This window comes from Paroedura picta, chromosome 6, assembly GCF_049243985.1.
Source record: "Paroedura picta isolate Pp20150507F chromosome 6, Ppicta_v3.0, whole genome shotgun sequence".
NCBI classification, from domain to species: domain Eukaryota; kingdom Metazoa; phylum Chordata; class Lepidosauria; order Squamata; family Gekkonidae; genus Paroedura; species Paroedura picta.
The window spans coordinates 2,888,678-2,903,011 of NC_135374.1; the positions used below are offsets into that span (position 1 = coordinate 2,888,678).

Here is a 14,334-nt window from a genome sequence, read left to right on the forward strand (position 1 = left end):
GGAAAAAAGGCCTGGGTGCTTGTGTTTGGAAGGGGATGAGCAAAGAATGAAACAATGTTCTGGAATTTTCCATCAATTATACCAAAAGGTTGGTCTCAGTGGGCTGCCTGACCATGCCAGGGCAAAAAGTTAAAGTTGGGCCTAGGCGCTGGGAGGCAGAAGCTACCTTGGATTTCAGTGGTCGCATACCTATGAGCTGCTGCAGATGTGTAGAGAGATTTTTAAAATGGAGACTTACTCTCTGCCTGAAACTAAGGAAGCATCACCTGATACAAGTAAAGTATCGTCAGGTGGTGAGCTAGTATTCTTTTCTTTTTGAATTGCTTTTCTTGTGACTTATGTGCTGTATGGTGTACAGTAATTAATTTACCTTTTTCTAAACTTTGCCTTTCTGTGCCTTCCTCAAAATCAACCAGGTGCACCAACCAGCCTCCTCTGACAATCGAGTTCTGAATCTTTCAGCCATGACCAGCAGACTCCAACTTGTTCCTCCAAGGGTTCCACCATCCTTCCTTGAGATCCTGGAGAGCAGCGGTCACCAACCCCCAGTCCGGAGACCGGGACCAGTCCGTGGATCAGTAGGTTCTGGGCCGTGGCTCCTCCGCGTCCTCCTCCCCGGCTGCTGCCTCAGGGGCTGCCCTGCCACTCTGCCGCCAGCCCACCTTTGGTGCTCTCCAGTGGCTGCCATGGCTGGGGCTCCCCCTTGGCATGGCACCGCGCAGATGCAGCTCCCCCCAGTGGGTGACGGGAAGTCAGGGGGACCGGCGGGAAAGCAAGCGGAGCAGGGGTCAGGCGGTGGCGATGCCCCTCGGCAAAAGACTACCACCACCACCCCAGGCCTCAGTAAAATGGTCAAGCATTGACCGGTCCCCAGTGATAAAAAGGTTGGGGACCACTGCTGGAGAGGGTCCAGGTTCCTGATGCAAAGAAGAGGAGCTGGTTTTTATACCCTGCTTTTCGCTAACCAAAGGAGTCTCAAAGCGGCTTCCAATCACCTTCCCTTTCTCTCCCCAAAACAGACACCCTGTGAGGGAGGGGAGGATGAGAGATCCCTCAGATTACTGAAGATGAAGAGTTGGTCTTATATGCCACTTTTCTCTATCAGAAGGAGTCTCAAAGTGGCGGATATTTGCCTTCCCTTCCTCCCCCCACAACAGACATCCCGTGAGGGAAATGAGACCCAAGAGGTCTGAGCGAACTGTGGCTGGCCCAAGGTCACTGAGCGGGCTGGCCCAAGGTCACTGAGCAGGAGTGGGTTCTCCTGAGGCTGCTGCTCTTAACCACAACACCACACAAAGGGAAAGGCTGTTTCTGAGCAACACAGGCCCCAAGCCATAAAGGGCTTTCCAAAAGTCAACACCAGCACCTTGAATGGGGCTTGAAGGCAGAGCGGAAGCCAGAAGAGGTGCCAAACAACGCGTGATTTGAACATGATCCTGCTTCTTCATATCATCCAGAAGGCAGCTACAACAGATAGAGTTGGAAGGGACCTCCTGAGTCATCTAGTCTAATCCCCTGCACTATACAGGACACTCACAACCCTCTCGCTCATCCACTGTCACCTGCCACCCTTTTGCCTTCACAGAATCAGCCTCTCCATCAGATGCCATCCCTCTTCAACTGGGGTGCCCAAAACTGAACACAGGTCTCCAAGTGAGGCCGAACCGAACAGAGTAAAGTGGTACCATCAACTCCCGTGATCTGGACACGATACTCCATTTGATACAGCCCAAAATCCCATTTGCCTTTTTAGCCACTGAGTCAAACTGCTGACTCATGTTCAACGTACGGTCTACTAAGACTCCTAGATCCTTTTCGCACATGCTCCTGCCAAGACAAGTCTCCCCAATCCTATATTGGTGTATTTGGTTTTTCCTACCTAAATGAGCCAGTTTGGTGTAGTGGTTAGGAGTGCAGATTTCTAATCTGGTATGCTGGGTTCGATTCTGCACTCCTCCACATGCAACCAGCTGGGTGACCTTGGGCTCGCCACGGCACTGATAAAACTGTTCTGACCGGGCAGTGATATCAGCGTTCTCTCAGCCTCACCCACCCCACAGGGTGTCTGTTGTAGGGAGAGGAATGGGAAGGCGACTGTAAGCCACTTTGAGCCTCCTTCGGGTAGGGAAAAGCGGCATATAAGGACCAACTCTTCTTCTTCTAAATGCAGAGCTTTACATTTGTCCCTATTGAACTTCATTTTATTCAGTTTAGCCCACTTCTCGAGCCTATCAAGATCATCCTGTATTCTGTTGCTGTCTTCAGTTGTGTTTGCTACCCCTCCCAGTTTAGTATCATTGGCAAATTTAATAAAGTATCCCCTCTAATCCCTCATCCAAATCATTTATAAACATGTAGAACCACACAGGCCCCTGGACAGATCCTTGGGGTATTCCACTTGTCACTCTTTTCCAAGAGGATGCTGGACCATTAACAAGTACCTGTTGGGTACAATCTGTCAACCAGTTATTGATCCACCTGACAGATTTAGGATCCATCCCGCATTTTACCAACTTGTGAACAAGAATTAAGTATTCCAACTGTCTCAAAAGGCAAGTCCACGCAGAAAAGCAGCTAATCCTAACAGAGCCAAGAAAATCCTGGAAACAAGGCAAGGCAAAAGGCCTTGAGGCGAAAACTCATGGAAAATGACAGAGGATTATGCTTTACACCTAGAACAGTGGTCCCCAACCTTTTTGAGGCTGGGGACCGGCGGCAGCAGGTAGGGCAATTGCCCGGCCACGCATTGCGATGCACGTGCGCGGCCCTGCTTCCTTCTCCCCCCCCCCCACATTAAAAAGCTTCCCGGGCCGCAAGCTTGCGTCCTGGGAAGTTTTTTACTGCGGGAGGGGGGTGGGGAGAGGGAGCCACGGCCTGGTGGTTGGGGACCACTAACCTAGAAGACAAGGCAACCTGGACTCTTGCTCTTATCCGGAAGCCAGAGTGCTTTTATTCCCATTTCCCCCAAAACACGGTGCAGAGGAAGCCTCTGTTTTGAGCCATTTCGTAACTGGATGACTTGCTTAAGATGACAGAAAACAAAACCCCATTTCAGAGGGTAGCTCTGTTAGTCTGCAGGAGAATCGCTTGATCAGGGTCCAGCAGGAGCTTGAACTTGGTCATCTTTTATCATATTCATGCAAACCCATAATTTTTAAAAAGGTTTATGTATAAATAAGCATCTGTAAGAGATTTAAACACTGTTTCGTAAAACCTTTCTGCCACAGTGCCCTCGTTTTACCAGCCCTTCTGTATCCCCCAGCTCCATACCAGAAAGTTCACTGGACAGACCAGCTTGATTCCTACATCCCCCTGAGCTGCTTCTTCCTCTTCTCCCCAAACCACCACCTCCAGCTTGACAAAACGGGGCTCTCAGAAACCGATGAGGGATTTGCAAAGCCATCTTAAGCAGTGTAACAAGCCTCTAAACCCGCTGATTTCATTGCACTTACAAGGGTACAAGTCTCCTTAGTTCAGGATGATCCTGTTGGATTCGTTTTACACGCTGCGATGAGGTTGGAACTAACCCTGAGAAGTCTTGAGTCCTGACAAACTGTGTCAAGGTACTTACGGTGTTTCCACACGGGTACCACATACCCACCACAAAAGGAGATGTCATTCAAGCGTGTTTCTGAGATGCCCACTGAAATATTTCTTGTTTGCCCAGAAATGGACACAGTTGTTGCAAATATTCACTTATGAGCATAAGAAGAGCCCTGCTGGATCAGACTAGTGGTCCAGTTAGTCTAGAATTCTGTTTAAACACTGGCCAGTCAATTTGTATAGTCGTATTAGAAACTGGGGTTTTAATGGGGGGGGGGGGTTAGGGGATTTTATTGTAAAGTAGGTCCTTCCAGAATTACCAGCTTTCCGCAGGGCCCACAAGACACAGCTCTTCCACCAGGCGTACAGCTGAGGCCAGGGCCGAGCCCAGGTTCCATCTTGGATCCCTTAGATACATCGGCCAGCTCCCTCTCTCGTGTGACCAACATTATGACCTCTGACTGAACAGGCGGGGGTTATAGGATTAGAACGCCATCGTTGTTGTTATTGCGTAATATATAATGGGAACCTATGGGGTTTTTATTGTGATTTTGATGTTTTATTGTGAACCGCCGTGAGACCTTTTGGCGAACGGCAGTATACAAGTTTAAATAATAAATAATAAATAAATATATTGTATGGATTGCTGTGTAACCCCACCATGAGTCAGTTCCCAAGAACATCGGGCTATAAATCGAATGAATGAATGAATGAATGAATGAATGAATGAATGAATGAATGAATGAATGAATGAATGAATGAATGAATGAATGAATGAATGAATGAATGAATGAATGAATGAATGAATGAATGAATGAATTTCTCTGGAGTGCCAGTAATGGTCCACAGAGGCTGATATCTTTCCCTGAAGCTGCACTGGCTAGTAGCTACTGATAGACTCTCCATGCATCTGTCTCACAGGATTGACTAGCTAGCTGATATTTCAGATTCAAAACAAATTGCTTATGTGATCATTTATTTTAAAAACTGATAACGGATCTATGCTTGACTCAAAGATCCAAGAACTACCCAGAAGTGGAGGCTAGTAGATACCTATGTTTCCTCGTAAACTGAAAAGTTCCCAAGTGGGTGTGGGCTCAGACCGATGATACATGAGCCAGAAGGTCCTCCATCAATGAGATAAGAATTACCACCCAGGCTTAGAGCACAAGCTTAATGAGCATCACATGTCTGTGATTTTTAAAAAGAGTTATGCTTCTGCCATCCCAGCTCAGAGAACACTCCTAATGAGATTCACAAATCAATGACCAGATGTGTCCAACTGCGATTTCTAGGCCTCCACGTCGCAGACCCAGGGTCTCCCTCATGCTTGGTTGATCAACATTGGCCCGATTATTTAAAAGCCTGTAGATCTAAGAATTCAGTACACGATACAAGAAGGCTATCTTCCCTCCCAGCTATGGCCTGTTGGGGAGACAGTAAAGGAAGAGACCAGTACAATCATTCAAAAGAGTGATTTTATAGGGGGAAGGGAACATACTGTAATCACAAGGTAATCTGGAATGGTATGCTTCGTTCCAGGAGAAGGTTACATATGGAGAATCTTCAGGCTACCGTGAAAGGAGACCAGCCAATGTCTAGACCAGAGGTGGCCAGACTGTGGCTCTCCAAATGTCCGAGGACTACAATTCCCATGGGAACTGTGGCTCTCCAGATGTCCATGGACTACAGTCCGCGGACTTCTGGAGTACCACAGTCTGGCCACCCCTGGTCTAGACAGTGACCCCCAACGTGTCACTCCTGGATGCCATGGCACCCCCTCTTCATTCCTCAAAAACAGCAGCCAGACCTGGTACCTGACTTCCAGGCACAGGGAGTATCTCAAAAGAACCCCTGCCTTCATGACTACATGTCACAGGCAAAAAATAGCCTTCATTGTAGGAAGAGGCTTGGCTTCTCAGCTCCCATCTACTAGCCACTGGATCCAGCAACCCATAACAGCCTTTTTGTGGTAGCTCCCCTTCACTACCCATTCTCAAAATTCCAGAATTGCCCACATACTCAGTAGGACTGGAAACTTTAGGTCTATAAGGTCTACAAGGATAGCAGCTGTTGATTCACATTGCAGCAATGAATCTACCACCTAGAATAATAGCCTAAAAACTATCAAGACACATTGTACTTGAACCAGGTGCGTGTGCAGGAAATAAAAAAAACACCAGCTAACAGATGACATGGAAGATACTGTTTCCAGGGTCAGAGCTTAGTTTCCAAAATACAAAAGAAAACAATGGAAAGGCATTGTGAGCAACTTTGGGGTCCCAAGCCACGTTGGGAAGCCATGCTCTGGATCAATTCGGCCCCAGTAACAGCAACGAATACCTCCCGAAAGCAATTCTAGATTTCCAAAGACCAACACAGAATTTTTTCAGCATCCACAGCAGAGGCCCCTTGAACTCACAGGGAAATGGCAGCAAACAGGGAAAATGTGGGAAATGGCAGCAAACAGCAGGAGGCCTTTCATTCTGGGCTTGTCCAGTCTCGCTGAAGGCAAGCTTCACAGGAAGAAGGAGCATTCCAGATCACATGGCCAGGAGACCAGGAGAGCGGCAGATGCAGCCAGAGGGAAGGTGTTAAACAAAGCCTCGTCAAAATGCTAGTTTTATTTGAAGGTGCTGGCAGGGAACAAAAGCTATCGAGGCACTAATGACTTGCCAGGGATACTTCCACACTCCTGCCAAAACAAGAAGGAAATCCTGGCTAAGGGCCATACTAGATGTCATTCATGTCTCTTGTTCCTTGGAGCAGTTTGAACCTAAAGCCGGCATCCGTCATGGTGGTTTTATAGAATCCTAGAGTTGGATGGTACCTCTGTGGTCATCTAGTCCAACCCCCTGCACTATGCAGGACACTCACAACCCTCTTGCTCATCCACTGTCACCTGCCACCCCCTTGAATCTTCATAGAATCAGCCTCTTTGTCAGATGGCTCTATCTAACCTCTGTTTAAAAATTGCCAAAGATATGTTGTAAATGTGCAGGAGAAGGGTGAATTATAGAATCCTAGAGTTGGAAAGGACCTCCAGGGTCATCTAGTCCAACCCCCTGCACTGTGCAGGAACTCACAACTATAAAGAGTAGTACAGTTTCAGCAAATACAAGAAGTCATTTTATAAATAAATAAAGGGGTCCAGGGATGGATTTTAAGCAGCTTTTTCATGTTCTCGCATCTAATGTGCTTTATTTTAAGCTAGAGTTCTCTGCTATGTGAACTTTGTTTTTTTTAGTTTGGTTTCACAGTTTTATTGTCAACTGGGCCAAGCTGTGCCAATCAATTTTTTTAATAGAAAGGGTGTTTTTTTTGTTTAGAAGTAGAAGAGTTGGTTGTATTCCCCCCAAAAGTTGATATGGGGGGGGAAGGTAGAGCTAATCAGCCCAAAACACTTGAACAAATATGAAGCAGCCTTATGCTGAACTGACTTGAGCTCCCCAGGGTCTTCCCCCTCCCCTCCTGCCTGATCCTTTAGCTGGGACTAGAACCTGGGACCTTCTGCAGGCCAAGCTGATGCTCTGTCACTGAGCCACGGCCCTTCCCCTACCCACAGTTCCTCTCCTAACCTTTTCCCCTGACTCAATACACGCCTTTGAAACTATCTGCCTTCAGCTGCAAAACAGCTTCCCTGCCCTTTCCTCTACTCACCACTTCCCCAATCCATTCTGGACTTATCTATGGCAGCTTTGAATTATAATTTTTTTTTAATGAATGATCCTGAACAAGGGCTCTCCCATCATGCTCCGTTAGATACCAATAGAAGCCGATTTCTTCATTCAGAATTATCTTTTTAGATACGTACTCGGTTAATGTATATAATCTCATCTGGTTCCCAAATAAGGCAATGTAGAACGTAAAAATATGATAATATCTAAAGGGCAACAGTAGTTACGGGGCAAAGCCCCAATCTAGAATCCTACATAGGAAGAAATTTCAGATCAGTTCTAGGTTTGCATTAAACTGGAGCCACATTCTTATACAGTTATATCTACAGTAAAGCAACAGCTTTTATGCTTAAATCATTTTATATCTAGGCAAACTGTGGACAGAACGATGACAATCAAGATGCGTGTGATCTAATAAACCTCAAGAGAACTTCAGAAAAGGAGCAACTTTGTTCTGTGGGGCTTTGCCCTTGATGGTTAAAATGGAGCTAATGTTTTCCCACTTCTCCTATATAATGGGTGCCATGCATTATTAAACACTTGCTATATCCCACCCCTACCCCGAGGCAAAGGCTGCTTAAAATAGACCACAAGCCAATCTGCAGAGTCAGCATGCAATCGGGATAATGCATTACTGATGCATGGCCAGGGTCGGAATACAGAGCTGCCGTACTTGGGGTACGATACATTTTCATTTTCCTTTGGATGCTCAGGGGTCACCTCTTTGCAAGGGCCTGTCTTAGCATGCCAAGTGTTGGACCAAAATTAAGCAGTGATCCATGAAATCTGTTGTCTGTGTCACTAGCCCATGTTCAGAGGGGGAAATGAAAGAACACATGTCATTATGTAATACTCATGTGCAGGAGGAGGCCATGGCTCAGTGCCAGAGCATCTACTTGGCATGCGGATACAGTCCCTTAGCATCTCCATTGTGTAGAATCATAGAATCATAGAGTTGGAAGGGGCCATACAGGCCATCTAGTCCAACCCCCTGCTCAACGCAGGATTAGCCCAAAGCATCCAAGAAAAGTGTGTATCCAACCTTTGCTTGAAGACTGCCAGTGAGGGGGAGCTCACCACCTCCTTAGGCAGCCTATTCCACTGCTGAACTACTCTGACTGTGAAATTTTTTTTTCCTGATATCTAGCCTATATCATTGTACTTGTAGTTTAAACCCATTACTGCATGTCCTCTCCTCTGCAGCCAGCAGAAACAGCATCCTGCCCTCCTCCAAGTGACAACCTTTCAAATGCTTAAAGAGGGCTATCATGTCCCCTCTCCACCTCCTTTTCTCCAGGCTGAACATTCCCAAATCCCTCAACCTATCTTCATAGGGCTTGGTCCCTTGGCCCCAGATCATCCTCGTCGCTCTCCTCTGTACCCTTTCAATTTTATCTACGTCCTTCTTGAAGTGAGGCCTCCAGAACTGCACACAGTACTCCAGGTGTGGTCTGACCAGTGCCGTATACAATGGGACTATGACATCTTGTGATTTTGATGGGATGTCCCTGTTGATACAGCCCAAAATGGCATTCACCTTTGGATGCTCAGGGTGTAGTAAATCAGGGGTAGTCAACCTGTGGTCCTCCAGATGTTCATGGACTACAATTCCATGAACACTGGCAGGGGCTCATGGGAATTGTAGTCCATGGACATCTGGAGGACCACAGGTTAACTACCCCTGTAGTAAATGATGTGAAAGACACTGACCTAAAACCCTGGACAGCAGCTGCTAGTCAGATAATACTAACCTTGCTAAACCAAGGGTCTCACTCAGTAAGGAAGGCAGTCTCCTATGCACAGGGCACACAAGAAAAATTCTTAATGTTACCTGGTGCACAGCCTAGAGAAGAACCTCTACCCAGCAGTTGAGAAAGCCATCTGTAATGGTTGCCAATTTCCAAGTAACAGCTTGCCCTCCTGCAGATGACTCTCATCCCCACAGCACTCTGCGAGGTTCCTTCTCCTGGGTGTACACTCTATGACGTCATTGAGTGAGGAGCACAAGGGTAGAAGAAGAAAAATATGCTGGACTGGAGCCTCATAGACCCAGATCTGATGTCCCTGGCCAACAGGAATGCACACAAACACACAGCCCTCTCTCAACCAAGCAGAAAAGCATTCTTACGCCACGTTGAAATAGCTTCCTAAAGAAAGCACCAAATACACACATGCACAAAACTACCATGTTGCCAGCATTTCTTAAAATAGGGAAGCTGGAAAAGGGCTTAGACGACAACAAAATGTGAAGGGCGCTCTGTGGTTTCATTCCCTGCCTCCCAAGAATGGGGGTTGTTGAGGAACTTAGAAAAACCTCAAGGCAAAATGAGCCCTGGACAAGAAGGCGGTTTGCATTTATTCTCCACACTCCTAGGCCCATGTCTTGACAAAAAAACAAAAAACAAAGATCCTTCCCCCCCCCCCCCCAACAATACACATTTCAAAGCAGAAAACAGCACTTAAGCAGCTGTGTGTCTTTGCAATTTCTGGTTTCCTTAAGACGGAGAGAAGAACAGTCATTAGAGCACAGAGCATACAGAACAGCTTATTAACCCGCACAGATCCAGATCAGCCGCTGAAAGCAGGGTGCAGAACCCCCTCAGGGTGTTTTCTTCCTTCCAAAACAAGACCCAAACGAGCCTCACTGCAATTGAGGCTCCCAGAAGTCATTTATACAAAAGAACAGGCTGCTCCGATAGAGGCTGCCTGGATTTCCTCCCATTACAGTTATTTCTGCAGGAGGAAAAACAAGAAGCGACAGTGGAAAGACACACAAACGCTCAGCATTCAAGAATACACCTTCACAGGCAGACACCGGAATGGGCTTGTGGGGCACTCTGGCAAAATCTACCCACACGGCAAAGGCAAAAGACATTTCTTTCCCTGAAATCATCTCCAAAGCAAAAAAAGAAGAAGGGGGGGGAGGCAAGATTTTCATCAGCAACATGCAGAAAACGACAGCATCTTTGCTTTCGGGGAATGGGGTCCAAGTATTTTGAGCATTTATACCCAAGAGCGACCCCGCAAATGCACCACAGAGGATACAGACGTGTCATGCTAGTCACAGAGCCGGGGGCAGGAGAAGGGGAGAAAGAGGAGTCCATGCACAGGTGCGCACCTTGTCCCAGGTCAGCCACTGCCAGATGGCTTTGTCCAGCTGAGAGTCCCCCGTGCTGTAGCTGATGAGCAAGTTGGAGTTGACGTCTCCGACATCCCCGTGGTCTCCCATGCTCGGAGGGTCCAGGCTCGCGTCCCGCTGCTGCGATGTGCCGGCGAGCCCAAATGTGCGTGCACACGTTCGTGTGTGTGCATGCAAGGGCTCGCCACACCTGTTGGATGGGGGGGGGGGGCTGCAGTCACAGGGCAGGCTCCTCACACCAGCCAGGCAAAGGCATGGCCCCTGGGAGAAACGAGGGAGGGGCTAGCCTAAAAATGGGGAGGGGGCTTGCAGAGGGAAGGCCCAGCCAAAGTCACAGAGATGCCTCAACCCAAAAAAAAGCCTACAGAGGGAGGGGGGATTCAGTCAGGGAGGCGGCTTCGTCGCCCCCCTCCCAACCTCACAGCCCAGCCAAAGGCATAGAGCGGCTCCCCCTTTAAAAACGAGGGAAGGGCCAGCCTCAAGTGGGGAGGGGGAGTGCAGACAGAGGGGCAGCTTCTCGACCCCCAGCCTATCAGCCCAGCCAAAGGCACGCAGCTGTCCCCCCTTAAAAAGAGGGGGGCTAGCCTAAATGGAGGGGTGGGATCCAGTCAGAGAAAGGGCTCCTCGCCCCCCCCAAACCAGCAGCCCTTTAAAAACGAGGGCGGGGCTACCTCCAATGGGGAGGGGGAGGAAGACCCCCACCCACAGACCCCGCAATTCCCCCTTTGAAAAACCACGGGGGGGGGTGGGGGCTGCAGTCAGCGCAGGCTCCTCGCCCCCCGGCCCACAGCATGGGGCGGCCCCTCCTTTAAAAGCGAGGGCGGGGCCAGGCGCCAGGGGGCGGGGCCTGACTCCTCCCCCCCTCGCCACAGCCTGTTTTGACAGACTAAAATTAGCGGACCCCGAAGGCCCAGAGCTCGATTAATTTATTAAAAAATGAAATACTTTAATATAATTAACGTCCTTTCCCCACTCCATTTCCACACAAAGGAGAGACCACCCCTCTCTCTTCCCCCCCCACAACGCTCTCAGGGAGAGTTGCGCGCGCAGCACCCCCAAGCCGGACGGAGAGCCCATCAACAACCCTCCCAAGCCACGCCCTCCCTCCGCCGGCCACGCCTCCTTTTGATCGTCCCCGCCCCGTGGCTTCTAACCGCCGCTCGCTCGCGCCCAACGGCCGGGCTCCGCCCGGCAGGCCGCGCCCACTCGCGCAGGCCGCGCCTCGCCAGGCCCCGCCCACGTCCGTCGGCGCCGTCGGCTGCGCGCGCGGCCTGCCTTTATTTTTGTTTCCCTTTCAAGGCATGAGGGAGGGGCGGTTTTTCTTGAGCCGCGAGGGCTTCTGGGAAGTGTAGTCTTTAAAGCTTTCCTGGCAGGAGGATCCTTTTCAGAGCTCTTCACGGGCTTATGCAGGGAGGCACGTGGGTTGCCAGATCCAGGTGGGGGAGCTTCTGGAGGTCACAGGGAGGTCACAGCCTGGGGAGGAGAGAGACCAAAGTGGGATATAATGCCAAAGGGGGATTCAAATGTTTTGGTCTGAAGCAGCACAACAAAATTTGAGTCCAAGGGCACCTTGAAGACCAGCAAAGATTTCTTCCAGGTGTCAGCTTTCGTGTGCATGCACACGATCAGCAATTCCCTGGGTCTGCAAGGAAGGGCCACAAGAGACAAACCCTGGCACATCCCTTCCTGCCCACCCACTCCCCAATTGCCCAAATTCACAGAATCGGCATCCCTGTGTCAATCGCATGCAATGACTGCACATGCTTGCATTTTGTAATTATAAACGGTTGTCGTCTCTGGGCTGGGCAATTCCTGAAGATTTTGGGGGTGGACACTGGGGCGGGCGTCTTTCCTTTCTCCAAGGGAGCTGATCCCTGTTGCCTAGAGGTCCCTTGTAATTCCAGGCGATCTCTAACCACCACCTGGAGGCTGGCAACCCTATGATCAGTGGGGTCTCCCATGTATGTGTTGCCATACATCAGGGGTAGTCAACCTGTGGTCCTCCAGATGTTCATGGACTACAATTCCCATGAGCCCCTGCCAGCATTTGCTGGCAGGGGCTCTTGGGAACTGTAGTCCATGGATATCTGGAGGACCACAGGTTGACTACCCCTGCCATACATGACCTCAGGGAACAGGTATCCATTTGTGTGCTGACACACTCTCCTGCTAAACTGTGATACGGAGAACAGTCTTCAGAAGTGTGCCTGAGCCCAAAGTTCACAGGCCCAGGTGTTTGATTATAAGGGGTAGGAACAATTCATTGTTGGCTGGAAGAGATAGCTTTCTCTTTGATATCATTTTGTCTGCTGATCTGAGTCCAGTTTGTGTGCTTTTCCCATGTCTGCGATAGAGCTAATGGCTCAAAGGTTATATAGGTAAGCTATAGCTTATATAGGTTAGCTCATGGCTCGAAGGTGATATTGGTTAGCCACATAGCAGACCTTATAAAAATAAGATATATATAGAGAGATTTTTACAATGATGGGCCCGGAGGGGGTGGGAAGGGGAGGGGCCCCGGGTGGGCTTGTACACAGCGACGCTTCCCAAACATATTCTGCACGATCATGCTACTTCTGGGGTTTCTCAAAGCCTGAAGGACATTTCAGGGGGTTCTCAATGGGCTTTGAAAGTGAGAGTCGAAGGCTTGAACTTGCTCCAGTCTCCAATCCGGAGCCGGTGCAGCTGGGGGAGCATCTTCCAGTCCTGCAGATACTTCGGCAGAGTGGGAACTTCATGGTGACTCTGCCCTTTTTCTAACAGGGTTCCTTCCCTCCTTCCCACTCTGAAATGGGAGCAGGTAGGTCTTGCGTCCAAAAGACCTCGGGTACCGCAGGTCCTCGGGATTTGATCCCTCTGCAGGAGGTACAACCTTAACCTTTGTTCCTCTCCTCCCTTTCTCCTTTTCACCAGCTTTCACCAGCATCTGCATACAGCTCTGACCCCAATCTTTCAACACCTCCGGTCGCTGCACAGCAAAACCATCCCCGTTTCGAAGGGGAGATGAGGAGAAACCGGCAGCCCTCCGTGTGTCCATGTTCAAAAGCAGCCGAAACGGAAGGAAAGATGAATCCTGTCAGTGGCAGGTGGCTGGTTCTTCCCTGGCTGAGTCTTTATCCTTTTAAATAGATTTGGATGATTTTAGATTTAGGGGCCCTGGAATTTAATCTGGATTATTATTATTATTTTGGCGCGACATCCTGCCGCCCCTTCTAGGAAGCGCAACAGACTAGTGTATGTTGGGCAGAAACAGCATCTCTGTGCGTCCTGGAGATTCCAAGAAGAGCCGGCCACAAAATTTTGCAAAATACCAGTGGTAGGGATCACAGGCGGATTCCTGCGATACGCCTCTCTCTTCTCCTCCCGTCCCGAGAGAAACGTTGCCAGGCGGCTGAGAGCTTGTCATTTGGCCGTTCATTTAGTAGGGAGCAGATGGAGGGAGGCAGCCAGATGGGTAATAAAAGGATTTTGGAAAACGGTCCTCAAGGAAGGGAGATCGAGGAGGCTCTTTTGGGTAGCGGGGAGGGAAAACTGATTGTGGGATCGCCAGTCAGGGAGGGAGACCTATAAATGATGAGTTTCAAAAGAGCGGGTGGAATATAAATCCCAAAATGAATGAATGAATGAATGAACGAACGAACGAACGAACGGACAAATGAATTCTGCAGCTGGGGAAAGTTCCCGTCCTCCATCTCCCCCCCAAAAAAAAAACCCCTTTATTCTTCAGATAGTTCGTGCCCTCAGACTCCCCACACCACACATCTGTACACGAATATGGAGGCAGATTGGATACAGACACATGTAGCCAGCTGGGTGACCTTGGGCTAGTCACAGCCCTGATAGAGCTGTTCTCACAGAGAAGTCCTGTCAAGGCTCTCTCAGCCCCACCTCCCTCACAGGGTATCTGTTGTGGGGAGAGGAAGGGAAGTCGATTGTAAGACATTCTGAGACTCCTTCAGGCAGTGAAAAGTGGGG

General features: G+C 49.2%; 1 protein-coding gene across 1 annotated transcript in view; it reads right to left on the bottom strand.

The window, feature by feature from the left end:
• PGM2L1 (phosphoglucomutase 2 like 1) overlaps nucleotides 1-11,398 on the bottom strand; it is a 48,507-nt gene extending 37,109 nt beyond the window's left edge. Inside the window, exon 1 of the mRNA XM_077341165.1 lies at nucleotides 10,339-11,398. Within this exon, the coding sequence (XP_077197280.1) occupies nucleotides 10,339-10,449 (111 nt within the window). The 5' untranslated portion in view covers nucleotides 10,450-11,398. The remainder of the gene's footprint in view (nucleotides 1-10,338) is intronic.
• Between the last annotated feature and the right edge of the window lie 2,936 nt (nucleotides 11,399-14,334).